At 36.6% G+C, this 22,674-nt stretch overlaps 1 protein-coding gene across 1 annotated transcript in view; it reads left to right on the top strand.

Moving 5' to 3' along the window:
- The window catches only part of si:dkey-220k22.1 (multiple epidermal growth factor-like domains protein 9), a 118,589-nt gene that overhangs the window by 83,965 nt on the left and 11,950 nt on the right, over positions 1-22,674 (top strand). Inside the window, exon 4 of the mRNA XM_053485772.1 lies at positions 7,818-7,967. Coding sequence (XP_053341747.1) covers positions 7,818-7,967 — 150 coding nt within the window. The remainder of the gene's footprint in view (positions 1-7,817; positions 7,968-22,674) is intronic.

The following is a 22,674-nucleotide window of genomic DNA, read 5'->3' as shown; positions in this document are numbered from 1 at the left end:
TTTTTTCTCCGAGAAAGACATGACTTTGTGGGTAAATACGGTACAAGTCAAAGTTTGTAAACACCTTCAAATTTTTTTTTGTTTAGTAATTTATTTTCTATATTCTAGAACAATGCTGAAAATTTTAAAACACATCAAATTAGGTAATTAAGTAACAATAACTTAATGTCAGTCATTATTTTAAGACGCGAAGGTCAGCTGTTCTGCAACAGTTCTTGCAAGAACTGTATTGTCAAGTGCATTTGCAAAACCCATCAAGCACCATGATGAAACTGGCTCTCATAAAGACCTTCGCAGGACAGATTGATAAGGACCAGTGTTCTCATGTTTTTTCAATTTTGTTGCATATATTCATTTTCTCACATCGAAGTGCCTTCTAAAATTTTTACCTAACATTACCTACTGTATCCTTTCGACGATACATATTTTCCACCACCAAGTGTGGATAAATTGTCACTAAATAAATTCCACACACATGCACTTAGAATGCCAGCATCCATGATAAGAGTGACTGTTAAGAGCAAAAGGTTATTTACAGTACAGTAGAGTTACCAGCCTCAGAAATCAATAATTAACAGCGCATCAGTTTAGAGGTGTTATAAAGGCTTTACACAGCATATGTACAGTAGCAGATGCAACTAAATATCAACTGTTCAAAGGAGATTATTGTGTATTTTGGATAAACGCCTTCAGCATAGTTTAACAATGTAGAAAGTAATAAAAATCAGGAAGGACCATGGAATTTAATAGTGTGTCCAAACTTTTAACATGGTTAGTGTATGTGTGGACGTTCATAGTTTGTCTGCATGTTTTTGACCCTTTTTGAGAAGTAAATGTCCGTTTAATTGCATATATTTACGGTATTGTTGACATTAAAGGGATGTTTGTTACAAAGCGCTTGAGCCAGAGCTAGGTTATCCATCACTTACCCCCTAATTCTTATTCTTCTGTGTTTCCTACTTCTGGTTTCCTCACATAATTTACCAACTGGTTGTTTTCTGGCTTTCTTTTTTCACTTATATTATCTGGATTTCTAATATAGTAGCACCAGACAGAAATTACTTTTCTTTTCATTCTCTTGCCAGATTCTTCCCTTAAAACTTCACAGAGTTTTCTACAGTACCTAGTAGTGATGGGTCATTCATGAACGATTCATTCTTTTTGAACTAGTCTTTAACGTGACTCAGAAGAACGAGTAGTCTCGAAGAGTGATTCATTCATTTTCTACTGGGCGCCAATCATCGCAAAACCTTCCTAGGTTATGTACAGGAAAAAGAAATGAGTAGTTACCTTTAAGTCTTTGGTCCAAGTCGTTCGTTCTTTTGTCACGTGACTTACATAGACGCTATGAAGTGTAGTACACAGGAAACAGAATTGAGTGGTTCTTCTCAATGAGTTTTCTAGCCTGAGTCGTTCGTTTTTTTGTCACGTGATGCTGTGCAGTGCAATAGATTCAAAAGAACGAACAATTCGGACCAGAAGATATGAGAGGTGAGCTGCTCATTCTATTTATTATAATGATGTCCTTACCTGCATTGTAATATTTTCATTACTGGAACTATAGCCAAATTTTTGTATGTACAGTAGACGTGTTGTGGGTCTTTGTATTAAAAATTTAACATTTTATTTTATTTCTGAACAAAAGAACAAAATGAACTAAATGACCCCAAAAAATTAAAGATTTGTTAATTTTGATAACCGAGATTCAAAGAACCGAGTTACTAAAATAATTCAAACTTCCCATCGTTAGTGCCTAGCATTTTCAGTTTAAATCCTCCCGAAGCCAAAACAGAGCGCTTATTATTTAGTTTCTGCCTCAGTGCTGATCTTAATGATATTAAAGAGGCAGTTTTCCAGTTCAAACATTGTTTGTACTTGACTATGTGGCGATGCCATCTGGCCAATTTAGACTCTCTTTGATCCATTAACCCAATCCAATCTACCCTGTGTGCCAGGGTCCCACTCCGGTCCTGCTGGTAAACACCCCCTGGAATGAGATGCAGGTAGCAGAAGCACAAAACCAGTGTCAGGATTTGCTCACCACAACAACACACACTCATAAAGTGCTTCCACTTAAGTGCATTAGCAGTGTTTAGTCACAGGACTGCCAGTCAGAATTGTGAGTAAAATTTTTGAGCCTAAATGACTCTTCCACCACTAATAAAGGTCCTTGGGGAACAAGACCGTGACAGGCAGAATTTGATGGTGGAGAAATTATGGCAGAAAACAAACACTGCCTTTTCTTTGACTGTATCAGATCAGTGAGTCCACATGATGTCACAAGGACACAAGCTTCAGTTCTGCAAAATTGCTGCACTTGCGCAAGCAGGTTCATTCATGATTGAAAAATGAAATCAAAACAACATATAATGTCTCATTCTAAAGAAGCGTATTAGTTTGTGTCTTGTTCCTCACCTTCTCAGTGGCAAGTCTGGTTAACAACAGTCCATAATCATGGTGCATATTCCCATCTCTCCACAACCGTGATGCTTTTTGAAGGTTACCTTCCAAGGACAGTCATTTTTCTAGCCCGTGGCCTCTCTATAGCCCAAATATACAGGTGGACCTGTCTCCTCTGATTGTTAGTGGACAGCTGACTCTAATATAGTGGACATGACTCACCTTCTACAGTACTTTGTGTCTTTCACCCTACTGCTTATCCTTTCCTGTTTTGAACAGTATTAAGCAGCTAGGGTGTACATGTGGTTCTGTTATGGTTGGCAAGGCATTGGCTGCAGCTGCTTTCAATAGTATTTGAAATACTCTGCCAGCCTCCACCCTGAGTAAATCTCCTACATATTCAGAAAAAAAGGTTTGTGGACCCATGTCTGTCACACCCATATGTGGGCCTTCTCCAAGTTGTTGCCACAGAGTTAGAAGTTGTATATGAAGTCCTTGTATGCTGTAGAATTGCAGTTCTTTCACTGGAACGATGAGGCACAAACCTTTTCCAGCATAAAGGCTTCTCTGTGCAATCAAGGTTCCTGAAGACATGGCACACCAAGGTTGATGTAGAATAATCTGAGTGGAATGCAAAGACCTATGACCTCAACTGTTTTTCAAGGTTCAAAGCACTTTATCAATCCCAGATTTCCAGATTACTGATTAATCCTCATTTACAGAAGGAAAGGAAAAGAGTAAAAAATAAATAAATAAATAAATGAATAAATTCTTAGTTGCACACTAAAAATAATTTTATATAATATTTTACACATGTGGCCTTATTATGCTTCTGACATCACTAATGCTTGTTGCAAATCACCAAAGCCATGCTTCAAAGTCTAGCCAGAAAAGTGGCACTGTTTATAACAAGGATAAATTTAGAATAAGAAAAAAAAAAAGGGTGTTTACAAAGTTATGGTCATCTATAGTGTTCCTAGTGTGTAACAACATCTATCTTTCCTAGAGGGTCTGAATATTTGGACCCTTATGTGAGGGAGGGAGTCACTGATTTCACAAAAGCATGATTTAAGATCTTTGCCTTAACATCTTTAATCCCTTGTAGACCCCCTTTTAATAGACTCAATAATATCAAGACCCTTCTTCAGATTAGACCCAAAGACAAAAACATCCCTTCATCCTTAAACCAATTGTTTTTGCGCATGTGTTTTTTTATTAATTCTTTTTTTTTTTTTGGTCACTACGGAAAGACACTGTCTAAACGGAAACCGTGTGATGTATGTCATCACTAGGGAATATTTGCTGCTAATGCATGTTTATAATAATCTCATAGTCAGTACAGATGTTTCCACAGAAACAGTGCAAGGAAGCATCAAAACAAAGGTTTCACTCTGCACTAGCGTAATGAAGCTACCAAAGTGTATCTTTCCACCAGTTTTATATCTTTAGAATGTAACCCAGAGCTCTTCAGTGTCCAGCACAGTTTGTTATTCACCAACACCTTAAGAAACCAACCGAACCTGGTGATTATTACCCAACTGCGTTGTCCAAACTGACTCTCCAGGACTGGAGTTGCAAAACCCTGATATAACCCATCCTTAAAAATGTGGATATAGTTAGAAGACCTTTTCGAACCAAATTGTTTGTTCTTTAGTCACATGACTCTCATAGACATTATACAGTGCAATAGATTTAAAAGAACCGGGAGCGTCTCTGGGAGTCTCGTGACAAATTTTAATTTTTTTTAAAAACGACTCAGACCAGAATACTCGAAGGAAACTACTAATTTCATTTTCCCTGCACATAACCTGCGGAGGATTTGTGATGCTTTGCACATGATGCTTTGCACATGCGCGCCCGGTAAAAAATGAACAAATCACTCTCCGAGACTACTCATTTTTCTAAGTCACGTTAAAGACTCATTAAAAATGAATGACAGCTGTCTTCATGAACGACCCATCACTAATCAGATGGTCTGCTGTGGCAAACATTTAATGAAAGCAGCCAAAAGAACAACAGAAATTGAACCTTATTGAACTCAATAGGGTTTTAACACAAGTTTTGATTTTTTTTTCCCAACATTCTAGAATAATTTTAAACTGACATAAACTATACAGTATTCCATACTATATGGAACAAGGTAATTACATCAGTTTTTATTTTAAGACACAAAAGACAGCTGTTTTGGAATACTGTTGTTCTTTCAAGAACAGTATTGTCAAGTGCATTTGCAAAAGCCATCAAGTACCATGATGAAACTGGGTCTCATCCCGGGAAAGCAAGACCAGAACTGATCTGCCGCAGAGGAGGAGCTCATTTAGAGTAACCAGCCTCAGAAATCACCAATACACAACCAGCACCTCAGATTAGAGCCGTTATGGAGGCTTTACAGAGCATAAGTAGCAGATACATCTCAATATTAACTGTTTGAATGAGATTATGCCTTTAAACAACAGTCTTTAGCATTGTTTTACAGTGTAGAAAGATAGAAATCAGGATAGACCATGGAATTAGAAAGTATGTCCAAACTTTTGATTAAAGATTCTACACATTCATGTCTTTAGATAAAAGATACAAATGATTTTCTAACATTAAAGCTCAAGAACTTGCACTTTTTACTGATGTATGATGTAAGACTAAATGTGTTTTAAATGAAAAGTGTTTGTCTTTAAGTGATGTCTAACGCTTGTGCACTTTAGTTGATTTTTCCCATTTTTATAAACAAATCATATTTGTCATGTGCCTAAAAAGCCTAAAAATGAGCCTCACTAGATCCCCATGTGAATATTAATAGCCTGTGTCTGGCCCCTGATGTATCGAACCCCCACTACAGCTCTGCTTTACCGCATGCTGTGCTGCATTATCGTCCCCGCTGTCTCGCTCATTGCTTCATGAATATGTGCATACACACACACACACACACAAACACACACACAACAGCGCAGCCTACTGGATATTATGCGTTTTGCCACAAAGAGGCTGTCTGAAAACGGATTTGAGATCAGAGAGCGCTCAGACTTTCGTCCTGTTCATCTCCTCTGAGCGAGTAACACTTCGGGGGAAGTCTCAGGAAGTTTGATTTAGAGAGCTCATTTGGCTAATGGAGCATAGGAGATGCACATTTAATCATTTGTGCTTCCACACACACACATCTTGTCATTGACTAGGCATGCACACGCAAGCCTAGATTGATTACTAATGCCTTCCTCTGGTTTCCGGATCGCATACTGCCAGTGTGTGTTGATTGGCTTTGAGCTCTGCGCACCAGAGGTAGTGTTTGTACAACCTGCACACTTCGGACACACCTCACACACACACACTCGCAGGAGCAAACGTTTTTAGCTCGATAGATTCTGTACCTACAGGTTTTTTCAGGATGGATTGGGTGTGGTTGGGGAACATGCAAATATGAATTGTTCACTTAACCAGCGTTTTTGTCCAGGCCCGATTAGTTTTTTTTTTTTTAAGACTTCTGTTGAACCACAATTTAAGAGAAATGTCTAATTTTCATGAGGTTTTTTAATTATTATTATTATTATTACTTTTGTAAGTTTCAACCCACAGTGACCCCTTTCTTTAACTGAAGGGTAACTATTTTGCCCACATGTTTTTACGGCCCAGTGCTGTTGTGCTCTACATCAGCACTCCTGTAATCCCTCCCTTTCAATAAGACTACTTGGTCAGAACTAACCGTTGTATAATTAAGGATTCAAATTTGTGAAAAAGTATTGTATGCATGAGCACACGAAGCCATCACAAGTGATGTTGGTAACGATTTAAAAATAATTATTATGTTTATGCTTTTTCATGAGTGAGTACCTCGTGCCCTTATCTGTTTTACATTAACTTAAATACACGATGATATGACAGCATCTGAATAAAGGTCTACTCTACATCTAAAATATGTCTTTTATTTTGTTATTATATTATAAACAGTTATAATAAGATAAAAACAAAGGGCCTTTAATGTTTTGTGTGTTTTCTATAATACAGTATAATTTTGCAATTTAGTTTCCATTCTCTACAGTTTTTTTTCTTTTCGCCTTCTTGCCTATGTCTTCTTTTCTTATGTTTAATTGCATACAGTATGTGCTTGTACTGTATCTCACTCTGTCTGCGGTCCTCATTATGAGCACCTGCTTGGAGAAGTGCCGTTTGGGGAGAAAATGGATGAATATGAAAAATCAAGCCCGATGCAGGGAAATGCACCCTGACATCCCTGTCACAGGTGTTCATCAGCATGTGAATGGCTGTGGTATCACAGACACATTAATCACTAATCATTTCTCTGCCTTCTCGTCTTTCAGACTTTCACTCTCATTAAATTAATGTCGTTGTCCATCTCACTCTGTCATTTAACTATTTTCACTTTTACTGTGTATTTTCACTCTTACTAATCTCCCTTCTTCTTCAGTTATGCTTTCTTTATAATTTTTTTTGGTATGCATAACTGTGAAGAAAATAGTGAAAGTGTTGCCAAGTCCACAGTATCAGGTTGAGTTTGTTTGTTTGATGTTTTAAGCAAATTTAAGCTTTTTAATAGCTAAATTTTCAAGTGCTTTTCTTATTCCCACACAGCAGTTTAGTCTCTGTCCTCTGAGTTCTTGTCACATTGGAAATGGCACTTACAGTACTTTCTCTATTAAACATACTATAGCTGTGATTTCTGCTTTTTATAATAATTATTATTATTGTTATTTTTATGATGCCAAGCATTTAAGTGATTTTAGTTCATTGACATTCATGATGTTTTTTTTTCAACTACATTTCTTTAATAAAATTGACTGTTCATCACTATCCTTCCAGATTGGGACAGTTCTTAACCAGTACTCAAGTCCTGTAGTTTTAGCAATATCCTTAGTTGTTTTCTTTGCTTGTTGCAGGGTAATAATTTATACCTTCTAAAATCTTAATGCAGTGTTACATAACCACTAAAATGTTACTGTTTATCGAGTGCATGATTGTACTGCATGTGTTCCTCATAAAGCATTCTCACGTATCATCATAATTTTTTGCAGAGACTCCCCTTAAACATTGATAGGATTTTTTTTTATTTAACATTTATCAGAATCATGACTATTCATCTACAGCAGGTGGATTTCTTGTAACCTCTCCTGCATCAAGCCTCGTTTACATCATGTGCTTTCTCAGAAAAGTCCTCCTCTTGGAGTTCCTGGTTTCTGATTAAACTTTTTGCAGTCTCACACACTTGAATTTCCTTTTTTTTTTCCACTTGTTTGCTTCTGAGCTGCTGAATGTTGCACTCCTGTGTGCAAGCACCTCATTGGACTAAAGCCCTGTCAGTCAGATCTTTCAGACTGTTTACTTAACTCCCATTTTCTCACCTTCCCTTTTTGTCTGTCTCTCCCGCTACCTTTTCTTTCCCCCTCCATCTCTGTTCCTCCTTTTTTTCCCAGGCGTCTGTTTGTACTGCCAGGGGAACACCAGAGGTCCCAGCTGCGAGGAGTGCAAACCACACTTCTACAGGGAGCCCGGAGCCAGCCCGAGCAAGTCGTGCTTGCCCTGCCCCTGCTCCACTGTCACTTCTTCAGGCAACTGCACTCTTGGTGAGTCCCTGCTGTAACTCCTGACATTACCCTAGCATAGCTTAGATTAGCCTTCTAGCTTCCTTTGTTCTCTCGGGGGCTACTTGGGTTAGGGTTAACCCTAACCCTATGTGAATCCAGGTTCTGAAATTGAACATGATCGCCGTCTCTGCTTCCGATTTCATGTGAACATCATGTCATTCTGGTTGGATGTCTGTTTATGCAGTGGAATTTAGACTCGAGCTTCAAAAGAGATTTCCAATAAACAGAGCATAGGATTGTTTTTTATCCTTCGCGCAGCCAGATTAGTTTATGAATAATAATGAATTTGAAGGTAGAAACTCATGTTGCCGATCTGTTTAGACTTGCCAGACTCTCCTTTTTTATTTTTTCCACCCCTTCACTTTTAGTTCTGTTTCTTTCTACTGCTCGAGTTCCTGTTTGTTTTTAATCTTTCTCTCTTACTTTCTCTCTCTCTCTCTCTCTCTCTCTCTCTCTCTTTCTCTCTCCCTCTCTCTCTCTCTCACTCTCTCCCTCTCTTTCTGCCTGTGTGTGCACGGGTTTGAGTTATAGTTTGTCAAGATGCACATGCTTGTGGTTTCTATCTTCCTCTTTCTGCCTCTCTCTCTCTCTCTCAGTCTGAGTGGGTGCACTCTATGCTGATAGCAGCATTCTCAAGCAGCTACGATCAGGTACAGACCTGTGAACGGAAACCCCACAAGCCAGTGAAAGGGCAGGGGCTTGTACAGTGTATTTGTTTTCACACTCAGTCATACTGAAACCATGAAATGTGCTAACAAAGGGAAGAGCCATGTGCCTTATAGACATGTTCCAGGATGAGCTGTATGATTACGCAGACATGCAAGAAACTTAGTTTTATAGTAAAAGTCTATAGGTATTGTGCCAGTTCCACAATTTTTTTCATTTTTCTACTGTACACCACCAGACTGGAATTAAAATAAAGCTATTAGGATGTGGTTAAATGGTAGACTGTCAGCCTAATTCATTGGCTTTAACAAAAATGTTGCATTAACTGGTTACGAACTTGGTCCCAAGTCTATAAGAACGCTATTACAAAAAAGAAACTACCTATGCCCTTGACCTTACTTCCAAGAAAGCTCTACCCCCTCCTGTACTCTTCATTATACAAGGTAACAACAAATAACCTACAGCTTGTCACCGAAGTAGGTGTGGCAGATCACCGAATACTATCATTTCACTCAGGTTCTGCAGGCGAGATCATTCAGTGCTTTATAAGTCAGTAGTAATGTTTAGTCATCACCTGGAACAGCCAGTTTAATTACTTTAAGGTAACATAACCATCAACCAGTTTTTGTTTGTATCGTGTAATGACATTATATTTATTATTTTAGCAATATTTCTGGGATGAAACAAGAATAAAAGAAGGGAGGTAATAATCACTCCAACGTATTTTATTGCTGCATGTGATGAAACAGAAAGGCCATCCAAAGTCACTGTGTGATCAAAAAGCTTAATTCTAGCTGCTTGTGGGTCCAGTACTATTTGGTACATGAAAAGGAAAAGAAAAGCATCTCACCAAGTCAAGAACACTCTGGACTACAGAAAAGAAAATAGTTAACCAAGAGACGCCTTAATGAATGTAAATACTGAGGCATTGCCTCATGATGCAAAACCCTAGTACCACTCGAAGACAGAAAGCATCTAATAATGAAAGCCTTCCCAATTCTGGAGCAAGATTCTTTGGACAGATGAAACTAAGATTAAAAAGCCTGAAAGAGAGAATGCAATACAATACAATAAAGAAATGGCTTATGATCCAGAGCATATCAAATCATCTGTTAAAAATGGTGTAGACAGTGTGACGGTTTCTATCTATCTATCTATCTATCTATCTATCTATCTATCTATCTATCTATCTATCTATCTACCTACCTATCTATCTATCTATCTATCTATCTATCTATCTATCTATCTATAATAGTAAGAATCACGTGTTTTAAATAGTGAAAGTAGGAACATTTCCACGCACAATGTCTGTCTATCTGTCTATCTAGCTAGCAATCTGTCTATCTATCTCTCTGTCCGTCTATCTAGCTACTGTATCTATAATAATGAGAAGAATCACATCTGTTTTAAATAGTAAGGTTTGCCTGTCTGTCTGTTTACCCATCTAGCTGGCTAGCTAGCTAGATGCCTATCAGTCTGTCTATGATAATGGTAAGAATCACAGATGTTTTAAATAGTAAAAGTAGGATCATTTTCGCACACAATGCAACAAGAGCTGAAAGGATTAAAAAGATTAACTAACAAATATTCAGTTTGCTAGCAAGTAACTAAAGTAACTAAAGCAAATGAAAAAGGACATGTGTTGTGTTCAGTCCAGTGATTGGTGCGTCAGGTAAAATCAGCTGTTGAACTGAATTTACCCGTATGGCCAGGGTATCACGTTTATGGATTTGTTCTTCTCTGGTAGCATGGGCATACTGTATTTCAGGATGCAAACTGTGAAAGAGTGGTTCTAGGAGCATGAGGAATCATTTTCCACCACGGATTCTTGACCTTAACCCCTTTAGAAGTCTTTACGATGTTCTAGGGAGGACTACTGTATATGGAGTGGTTTGACTCTGCATGACTTTAAAGTTGCATGTGAATGTGTGCTGAAATCAAGAGAAATGCAATTCAAAAAATATAGGAGTGTTTTGGCCAGGCACCTCAAATCACCACTTAAATAAAAACATTTCTCGTTGCACCTAAAAAGACAACAGGCATTAATCGTTTCCATTGTCTGTGTTTTAATTACCGCACAGTTTCTGTGAATTACAGACTCATTGTATGCTAAGAGCCTACATACACACATAAATACACACAGGACAGCAGGTCCATTAGCATTAAGCAGGCCTGATCTCATTGTATATACTGTAGGTAAATCACTGGAGGGGCAGCCTGAGGAGCGGCAGAAGAGCACCCTGGTGATAAACCAATCCCCTATTTCCGATAAGCCATGGGCTCTTCATTAGCGAGGCTTGATTGGAAGAAGTAGAAGCAGTAGCTGAACAGTAGAGCTCACACCGTCCTTTGGAGAAATTAGTGGAGCTATAAGTTTAGGAGAAGTTACTTGTGCAGGCAAAGTGATTGCTGTACAGTTCTCCTGCAGTAGTTGTGTTCGTCTGTGAATAGGAATGTAAAGGTTTTCTTGTTTGGAGGTTGTTACAGTCTGGCTGTAGACTCAAATAAGTAATGTCTCTCACAGAGTACTGAAACATAAGTAATATTAAAATGTTTATCTATTATTTATTATAATAATAGTAACTTAATTATGCTTAAAAAAGATCACTGGCTTAGGGAGTAACACACACAAGATGGTGGTGTTAATTTAAAATAATCCTAACCAAGTGGTATCATTGTTTTAGTGAATTATTTCTAACTATTAGATTAAACTTTTTTTTTTTCAATTAAACTTGAAATTTATGAATTTATAATTGTTGTGGAATGTCAGAGATACCAGTTAGTCTTTGCTACCAAGTAACAGTCATTTACTAACCACATATACCGACTGTATACTCCACTATTCTGAGAGCGTTCCTGTCCTAAGAATTCCCTTGGAAACCTTTGTGACTGTTAATCTGTAAAGAGTTGACACTCAAGACTCCTATCAAAATTTCTTTTCTTTTTTTTTTTCCCAACAAATCTATTATTTTTTAGTCTTAGGTTATGTAGAATGTCCAATATAAAATGACCATGTATGAGTGGTTTCCATTAAAGCAATAACATATTAAAACAAGGGCATGGATAGTGGCTGTTCATGTTATAGCAGAAACTACTGTCCAGGCCATGCTGTAATATACTGTAATAATAATACACACCTTCTGAGCAGTAACATTTGAGAATTCAACATGCTGTGATATGGACATTAATAACAAATTATATTATTTACGTAAATGAAAACTAATCTTGACTGCCTAGCCATAAGACGCTGCCAGAACAGTCAGAATGAATTAATGACTATGATAGGAAATCACTTAAACGTTTGGCGAAATTGCATCTTTTAAAAAATTACAGTTGAAATCACAGCTTTTTATGTTTAATAGTAAGTTACAAGAAAAAGAAAGAAACTAAAGTTATAAGTTATACTTTAGTTATAGGAAAAAAACAGCATCCTCACAGTCAGTCAATCCACAAACTATGGGGCAGCAGGTCATGACAAAACCACACAGGCCAAGTGCCCCAGCCAGCACCCACACCAAACAGTAGGGAAAAAAATCTGATACCCACAAACCTGCCTGTGGCCTGACTGCCAGTCTCAGACAAAACGGCTTAAGAACCTCAAAAACCACTCATCTCTCATCAAAAAAGGCTGGTCTGAGCTGACAGAAAGCTGTGGTGAGAAAATAAAAGCATCTGGACACACAACACACCAGACCTGTATTTGTACGTGTCAGCAGAAAACTACAGCAGTTCCCAGCCCTCTTACCCCAAAAATCTCAAGAGACCAGCAGCGTATGAGCCACCCAAACCACGCCATCCAGCACCATCACCTACACCACAATCAAAGGCACAGAAACCACACAAAACCCCACCTGAACATCAAAACAACCTACTGCCACAAAACAGACTCCCCAGACAACCACACAAAAACGTAGGTGCACAGGAACCCCCTTTTATCTACAGGGGGGAGGCATTAATGTCAAACCAAGACTTTTGATTGTGCCGAATAACAGAAAACAGTTGAGAGTGAAAACTACCTTTATTTCTCTGCATAATCACCTGCTACACTAATGCACTTTCACTAGTGCTTAGATACCATCAGGCGAGAACTTTTTGTCAGTACGTCATCGGAGCAATGATCAGACTGCCTTCTTCACGACTGAAACACTGGCCTCACAGGAACTCCTTTAATGGTCCAAACATGTGGAAATAGCTTTGGAGCGAGCTGAGGACTGTACAAGGGGATGTGGCAATAACTCCCAGTCGAGTTCCTGTAATGTGCTAGAAGTGTTGGAGAATGATTGTGTGTACACGTGCATCTTTTCCACAAGTTGGCAACAAGTTGTATGTTTATTTTCAAGGATTCTGTTCACTGATTGATCACAGAAACGACTGCGGTGGGCTTCGAGCCACCTCGGCTGGGATTGTCATTCACAGATGTCTTCTTTAAAACGTTTGCACCATTTAAATGTTTTACTGCAGTTAATAGTAACTTAACCGTACTGTGCTTAAAGTCATCTGTAAATGTCGATTCATTTTATGCCCCATTTAAGTCCCGGTTTGACCACAAAAATAATAATGCTAGAACATTATATACTGTAATAGACCACAGGCCGCTTAAAAGCTTGCCTACGTATTTCCTGATTTGACTTACTTAACAAAAGTTGAACAGGGGACAGTGTGCTGTTAACGTCGGTTATAAGTAATTATTAGGAATAGGAACACAGATAATAACCGTATGTTATTCAATTCAATTCAATTTTATTTGTATAGCGCTTTTAGCAATTTTCATTGCCGCAAAGCAGCTTTACACAGTCAAAAGAATTATTTAAGTTTGTATGAAATGTAAATTTGTATGAATCAAAATGGTCAGTTTGTCCCTGGTGAGCAAGCCGAGGGCGACAGTGGCAAGGAAAAACTCTCTGAGATGGTAGTAGGAAGAAACCTTGAGAGGAACCAGACTCAACAGGGAACCCATCCTCATTTGGGTGAAACAGAAAGCAGTAAATGATCTCCATTTATACAGTGTGTAGGGTGGGAGGCAGTTCAGCTATAATAGCTGATGTTAATTGATGTTAATATGGAGTCCAGGTAGTTATTGAAGACCCAGGTAGACTTGTAAGAAGTTCCAGTCATGAACTATCGAACTGTCAAGTCCCCAGAGAAACAGTTATGTTTTGCCAATTGATTTAACATATCTATTTGTGTGCCTAATGCAGGTTTAATTTGATCAAAGAGCTCATACATAAAGTGATTTTTTATTATTATTTTTTTTTTTTACCCTATCAGTATTTGTACCATGTTTACCAAGACAAGCTGCAGTACATGTAAAGCCCTGATGAAGCAGAACTCCTGGAAGCGACAGAGAGAGCATTACACAGCTCATTAAGCAGTTCTGATTTGATCCAAATCCCTGATGAAGCTCCGATCTCCGTCTGTCGAGCTGCCCCTAACTCCTCCATGCTTTGACTGTTAGTCATCATGTAAATTCACGCTCTTTCAAAATTCTCTCAAAAAACCTCCACATTTTATTAAACACACACACAGAAGCCCTGCGGTAGGTAGAATTTTTTTAGACCAGCTGACATTTATCATGGATAAGCAAAACTGTGAAGGCGTCTATGTGTATTGTAAAACAGTTCATAGGCGCTCGGTTCTATATTTCCATGCTGTGCAATCAGAAACACACAACTACACAAAACAATGTAGAATACGGGTGTGGCTCATGTTGATACAATCATGATATTGTGATGTAATCACAAAGATTTTTGTTATAGTAATATTGTGCACTTTTGTGAGGTCATAGGGGTTATGATATATTTATATTATTTTTTAAAAAGAATTAAAAGATTTTACAGGTTCTGAAAGCAACTGGATTATTATTATTATTATTATTATTATTATTATTATTAACAATATTTAATATGTTAATAACGGTATTACATATTTTAATACATTCTTGGGTTGTGGGAGGAAAAAACTTTTTAAACTTTTTTTGCTTTTTAAAAACTTTTTTTTAATATTAAAGAAGTATATACCAATGTAATTATAAATTTAATAAATATAATTATATTTATTATTTTTGTGTATAATTACATTGATATAAATTTAATAAATATAATTATATTTATTATTTTTGTGTATAATTACATTGATATATACAACTTTAATATTCAAAAAAAGTTTTTAAAGGGGAAAAAAGTTTAAAAGGAAGTTTTTTATAATTTATATATATATATATATATATATATATATATATATATATATATATATATATATATTATAATAATATATATTTTTATAAATAAAAATGCAGCACATAAGAGTTATATAGACATACTGTAGAGTATATACGGTGTAATGTAAATTTTAAGTTTTTTATTTTATGTTTTTATTCAATGTCTAATTTTAAGGCAGTTGTAAAGTATTAGGTGTTTGCATGTAAACGTGTTTCCCAATATTAATTTTCTAGAGCATACTATAAGAAATTGTTGAATTATTTTTCTGGAGCACTCTTCTTTCACATCAGCTATTTGCACACTATAACAAAGCTGCTTTTTTTCTGTGAATAATTAATCGATGCTTGCAGTAATGCCTCAATAATTTATTTCCTGCAAATGAGCATGGCTTTGTTGACTATGTAGAACGAATTGGCTTGCAATAATAATTGCTCCATCCTATTGTTATGTTAATGTGAATGCCATTTTGTTTGAATGCACTACACAAAACAATTCTATCACTACTATTCAGTTCTGTAATTTTGCCATGTCAACAAGACAGACGCTCCTTTATCCACGCAGACACACACTCGCACATCCACACAAAAAAAAAAAAAACGAATGCTATTTGAATGGAGCAAGACAAAGCTTGAACAGTTTATTACGGAATTCTAGTTAAGTCACATGGTCTGTGTTGTTGGACATCATTTTTGTTTTACAGACTGAGCCAAGTTGCAAAATGCTATGACATTGTCACCTTATGTGACATTATTTCCAGGTTGATCTTATCAAGCTTGTTGTATTTGATATACATCGATCAGCTGTAACATTAAATAGCGACAGTCCCCCTTGTGCTGCCAAAACAACTCTGACCTGTCAAGACATGACCTCAAATACTGTGCTGTGGTGTCTAGCAATAGAATCACCTTTAAGTCACCTTTTAGCAAGTCCCAGAAGTGGGGCCACAGCAGACTGGACTTGTTTGTCCAGCATGTCCCACACATCCTTGATTGGATAAAGATTTTGGAATTTGGAGGCCAGTTTAACACTTTGAACTCTTTGTCATGTTCCTCAAACCATTGTTGAACATTTTAACAACCTGTCAGGATGCATCAACAGGAATACAGTTTCCATGAAGCAGTGTACACGGTCTGCAACAGTCTTTAGGGAAGTTGTGCATGTCAAAAGAGCAGGAGAATATTGATTTTGCAGCAGAACATTGCCCAGAGCAACTTCTAAATGCAAATGCACCTGGCTGTGCACATGATGTAAAACAGAACAGTGTTGTTGTTTTTCTTTTTGGCAAAGACACATTTTTTTATTGCTCCATGGACCAGCTATGATTCTTACATGCTCATTGTAAGTGCTTTCAGCAATGGATACTTTGACCAGTTTGGAGTTACACAGCAAGCTGTGATGTGTTGGTTGTCCTGGTCCTGGTACATTGGTTGCCCTGTTACAGTACCTATTCTGTGCGATCAGGTCAGACAGTTTACCCTTAGCACACCTTGCACATTTATGTGCTTTATGCTTGCCCATTTTTCCTGACACATCAACTCCAAGAACCGAGTGTTGACTTGCTACCTTATACTTTATATCTCAACCTTTGACAGGTGCAAGATAATCGTAACAAGGTAATCAATTCAATTTTATTTGTATAGCGCTTTTAATTGTCATTTTCGCAAAGCAGCTTTACACAATTAAAAGAATTATTTAAGTTTGTATGGAATGTAAGTGTGCATGAATCAAAATGGTCAAAGCAAGCCGAGGGCGACAGTGGCAAGGGAAAAATCCCTGAGATGGTAATAGGAAGAAACCTTGAGAGGAACAAATCAATGGTAATACAGTAGCTTCACCTGTCAGGGGTTTTAATACAATATGGTTGGGCCGCATAAAAAGAGGAGTTGGCTTCAAGGTACTAAAGCCAACTCCTATATATGAAAATGTATATTTATTTACATTTATAATATTTCAAATTAAAACTTAAGTTGTCACATACACAGTGCGATATGCAGTGAAATGCTTAAACGTCCGCCCTTGATTTAAAAAAAAAATTATCAATAAGAAATAAAATATGGAATAAGATAAGAATAAAATATAAACAAAAAACTTTAGTTACAGAAAACATTGCTATAGAAGATAAAATATAAAAAAATATATTTTTAAAACTTAGCTATACAAAATATAGTATATAGTATAGTGTAGTATACAGTATATACTGTAGAATGTAAAGAATATGGAAAATATAGAAACTGTTGTGGAAATAGAATTTAAATAGAAATATGAATGAATGTTTAGATGTAATGTCCATAAATGTGTAATGTGCAAAAAGGAAATAAATGTCTAGAGTGTGTGCAAATGTGCATGAATGCGTAAATGCGTATTGTCCATAAATGTCTAGGGTATGAGCAAATGTCCATAAAAGTGCAGTGTGCAAAAAAATGGTTTAGTCCTGCATGATTTCCCATGCTGTTTTCCAGTAAAACTATAAGACAGAAACGCGTGTAAATCAGCATCTATCATCTAGCCTACACCACTGACCATACTAAAAATGAGCCGAGAGGAACTAAACAATGATGTACAACCCATGGTTCAAAAAGTGCTGATCACAAGAGAAGCAGTCTGCAAGGATATATTTTAGTGTATGAAATAACTAGGAATTTCCTGAGGACCATATGGGACTGGAATGAAACATAGTCATGCAAACACCACCTGCTACATTTTGTACAAATGTTCCAGTACAATATTTCATTAAATCCATAAAAAAAGACTTCTTATCACAATCTAACACAGCATCAGTGATTAGGATGTTTCAGTTAACTAGTCTTATGTAACCCAAATCATTGTTGTTTTTTGTATTATTTATCTCATAGTGGTGGGTGACAGAAATTGACAAAATTAAGGCATTCCCACTATACACAGCACCCCATGTTATTGTCCTTGCCACTTGGTGCTGTTTTGTGGTTTGTTTGTTTTTATTGTTTTTACAGATCTTTGTGTGCTTCAAGGACTTTGTAAGTTGGCATTCATGTTCTGTTTGGTTTCTTGCTTCACCATCCTTTGGTGGTTCACAAGTGGTTTATTTAAAGCTTGTGTTTGAGTTGAGGAGTGATTGATTGGCCTACAATTTGTCGTATTCTCTGCAAAAGTCGCTCTGAAGCTGTCCTAAAGGCCCACCAGATGGCGTCTCAAGTCCTGGCCCAGTGTTGTTACCATTAACCCTAACCCTGCCGAATACTCATGCCAAGTTCCACTAGACCAAGTGCCAACCTGGTGAACCCACAAAATTCCAGCATGCTAAGCACCAACTCAGGACTCATGCAAATGTCAGATTCAGCTTTCACTGGCTAGGTCCAGTTGTAAGATCAGTCCTACTAAGCGCCACCCGGATCTCCATGCCAAGATCAATCAAGTTTTACTTTAAGCCTGTGTTTAATTTGGGTCTTTGTCTGCTTTTGTTTTTTTGTGAGATACTACAACTGCTGTCTTATGCAAAACAGGATTTTTGTTATTTATTTGAAGGCGAAATTAACCTCGCCTCTTTTGTTGTTACTCTTGGAGGCCACTTGCTATTTCTAATAGCAGCTTGAGAATTTGAAAAAAAAAAAGAGAATTCTAGTTCATAAAGGCAGATTGTACTGTAGGTAGACTGCAAAACATTCAGTAAAACAAAACAAAATTAGACAATATGATATTATAAACTCTGTATTGTTTTATTATCTTAAGGTAAACACTCACATGTTATCTATTTGGGTTTTTTGTCAGTTGTCAGCACAACTGAGTTAAAAAGGGTTGATTTTTTTCCATTGGTTTGTCTTTTTGTTCAGAAGGCGTCTAGCAGCTTTGATGTGACCACAGTGTGATGGCTGTTATGGAGATGAGTAATAAAACCACAAACATAAGTCCGGAAATGTTTCAAGGACGTACCTTAAAAAGTTAACAGTAATTTTCCTAATGACTTATCAGATTAAAAAAAAAAAAATTCCATTCAAGGAAATACGTTTTAGCTGAAAAACATCACTAAAACATTGATTGATTGAGCTGGAGTGGAATTGGATTCTCCTGTTTTTCTCCATAGCTGCCATGTTAATTTACATGTTCAGACATAATTTGCATTGAGCTGAGGTTTGTCAGTCACCTGGTCATTCGCAACATCTCATTTTTTTCCTTTTTTACTATCTCTGCCTTGGATAGCTGATGTGTGCCTGACTAGGAGAAAGAAAGCAAAGAATTTGGCTGATTTTCGGTTCGTTTGAAGTTTCGGTTTTGCTCAACAGGTGCATGCGTTTGTTCCAGTGTTTGTTTAGGGAACATTGTGTTTAAAGGTGCTGTGTGAGTGACACACGGAAATGCAGCAGACATTGCCAGCAGCTCTGTTTCCGAAGGTTAATGATTGACCGTCCTAAATCCCTAAAGCTCTATTACGAAGCAATTCCAAAAATTTTCTGAATCTGACCAGTGCCAAGGAGGAGAGAAAACGTAACACACAGCTGGATGAGGAACAGAGCCTTGGCTAAGGTAATCCGGGTATGACTTAAAAAAAGAGTATGAACATTTCCTGCTGGGTGTGTTTGTGTACAGAAGCCATACGTGAATAAAGGAATGGTGCATGTTAAAGCTACAAAGCTTAAAGCTTCTGCCTGTTTACAGGAGGAGTGGACATTTTTAAGGATTTTGAAATGCTGATATTACCTACATGTTGATTTCCTTACCTTAAGTTATTTATGTGGTACAATTCTCTATTTTAAAATACACTTGACCCCTATTTTCTGCTCAGTTTGGTCACCAGTTCACTCAAATCAGCAATGACTTCATCCACCTGGATCTTTTCATACTGCTTTTCCTGCTGCATGACAGCACAGTGAACACACACACGCAGGATAGCACTATGTGCCCTCTTCCGTATATACTGTATGAGCTTAAACATTCCCATAATTGGCTAGTTTTGCTGCGATTTACACTGCAGACACCAACGCTCCTATCCAGAGAGCAAGGCCAATTTTACTCGTTTTGCCTCTAGCCACAAATATTATTATGGCATTCATTCATTATCATGATATTTTGTTCTAAAAATCCTGGTTAATTATTAAAATTTTTACTTTTTAAAAATCTCATTAAAACATTTTGTTCCTTAATTTAAAATAGTTTATAAGATTTATAGTAGAACTAAACTAAAACTCGTATGACGTTTTTATCATCAGTGATCTTCACGATTAATGCAATCTGCTATCGAATGCCCAATAAGTTTTGTTGTAGCGATGGAAATCATTTTACAGTATGTGACACTAAATTATCTTGATGGATGGTGCATTCTCTGGTTTACATCATTAGCTACACATCATTACTCAGGGTGATGTAGGAGACGTATTACAAGTAAAATGTGCATTAAAAGAAAATGAAAAAGCTGTTAACTAGCAAGTTTTGCTTTTAATTTCAGAGAGGAAGTAGAATAATCTGCAAGTAAAACCTACATAAGACGAAACTTCATACTTAAACTGCTTATAGTTTATGAGAAATAAATTGCCAAAATTCGGTTTTATCTTTTCATTTTTTAATATTTTCTGTATTCTGCAGCTAAGTGTAATGAGGGTTACTGTAATGAGGCACCGAAGCTGAAGCTCTTTTGTAGATTCTCAGTAGAGTCTAAAATCCACTACTTATAGTTAAAAGTTGTGAACACAGCTTCTAATTCAATGTTTTTGGTTTAGTGATTTATTTTCTGCATTCTAGAACAATACTGGAGTTTTTTTTTAAACTATGAAATAACACATATGGCATTAGGTAATTGAGTAACAAATACAGTCCGCTTTTATTTTAAGACATGAAGGTCAGCTGTTCTGGAACAGTTCTTGCCAGAACAGGATTGTGAAATACATTTGCAGAACCAGTCAAGCACCATGATGAAACTGATACTCATGAAGACCATCCCAGAAAAGAAAGAACAAAACTGACCTCTGCTGCAGAGGAGAAGTTCATTTAGAGTCACCAGCCTCAGAAATCACCAATTAACAAACAGCACCTCAGATTATAGCCCTTATAAATATGAACATCAACTGTTTAAAGGAGATTGTTGCATATTTTGGATTAATTATTCATTATTTTACTCAATTATAATATATTTATTTTATATTTTTACCAAAATTATTAATTAAAAAAATCAGGAAAGACCATGGAATTAAAAGGTGTGACCAAACTTTTGACTGTTAGTGTATGGAGGGGAAGATTTCTGTATTCTGGGATAACTTAAAATATTTTCCGGTCACTTCATTTAGATTATACAATTACCACTTTTCTAAACTCTAAGCATTTTCTTACATCCAACCCCAAGTTACTGGACACTGTCCATTTTTTTACACAGCCACTGTAGATGTTTCTGGGTAACTAATCAACTAATTAAAAAAAAATGCAGTGGCTTGACTATATGTATTTTTGCATTATTATCTCTGAGCACATATAGCATGCCTATTTATTTCTCATTTTTACTAGCTATCTTTATTTTTCTATTTATTATTTTGTCCTTTTTTCTTATCCTGCCACTAAGATTTCCTTCCTTAATTTATTTATCAGTTTGTCTGTCAGTTCCATTTTATATTTTAAAGTATTGGTGAATGTGTTGTTTTGTGCTATTAAAAGAATAGGTCAAATAATAATTTGTTTATTGCTAATTTGTTAGGACTATTAATGTGGTGTCTGTGTACCTTTTCCATAACACTGAATGCTGGAGTTGATGAATTTCCAAACTGCAAACTTATATACGTACTGTATATAAACTGTTAGGAAACCTACACCAAACTTTACAACGACCAAACTTAATTCAGCTGGTATTAACAACTTACATTACAATTAACATTACGTTTTAGTGTCTAGATGACTTCAGTATCAAGGGCTACTCCATTCTTCTGCTGTGTTTGATTTATCCACAGGGAGTAGAGTGAAGGCTGATCAATTCGAGCAATCCTGTTAAAACTTGCACGGTTATCAGTCAGGCCTTGTGCAGAAAATCCCTCTTGTGTTACAGCTCTGCAGGGGGAAAAGCAGGAACCAATTGACAAAGCTCTGGATAAATATACAACTTCCTAGATGTACAGGCAACCGCTAAGCCAGAGGTACAATAGGGTGTGCAAATTGCTGCATAATTTACAAATCAATATTTTTTTGTTTCTAACAAATGCTTAGACTTTAAAATTTCCAGAGGCAAATTATAGTAACTTGATAAAAACAATAAACAATCATTAAACTATTCTTGTAATATATCCAGTACATCTTGATTAGAATATCATGGATTTTTTTTTTTTTTATAATTTAATGTCCTAGATTTATTATACATAAAGTGTAATATTTAAATTTTATGGGGGACTTAGACTGGACTCAATGCATCAAGAGTCACCACACAAAGACATCTTCAGGAAATGGGCTATAAATGTTGCATTCTGAACCAAAGGAAATGTCAGAAGCATCTTACCTGAGCTATAGAGAAAAAAAAACTGGAGCATTGCTCAATGGTTTAAAGTCCTCTTTTCAAATGAAGTTACATATTGCCTTTCATTTAGAAATCAAAGGTCCTGGAGTCTGGGGAAAGAGTGGATACGCAATGAATTCAAGTTGCTTGAAGTCCGGTGTGAAGTTTGCATGGTCGGTGATGACTAGGGTGTTATGGCTTAACTCAGTAGTTCCCAAACATTTTCCGTCATTCCCCACTTGTCAACAAAATGATAACTAAATCGGGCATGTTTACTATTCATTAAAATATTAAAAACCAATAAGATCAATTAACACCAAGTTCAAAACAGATAAAATACACATGCAATTGTTTTAACAGGCTT

The sequence above is a fragment of the Clarias gariepinus genome, chromosome 24 (assembly GCF_024256425.1).
Source record: "Clarias gariepinus isolate MV-2021 ecotype Netherlands chromosome 24, CGAR_prim_01v2, whole genome shotgun sequence".
Taxonomy (NCBI): Eukaryota; Metazoa; Chordata; class Actinopteri; order Siluriformes; family Clariidae; genus Clarias; species Clarias gariepinus.
The sequence above is the reverse complement of the archived record's forward strand: the minus strand, read 5'-3'. Positions and strand labels throughout refer to the sequence as shown.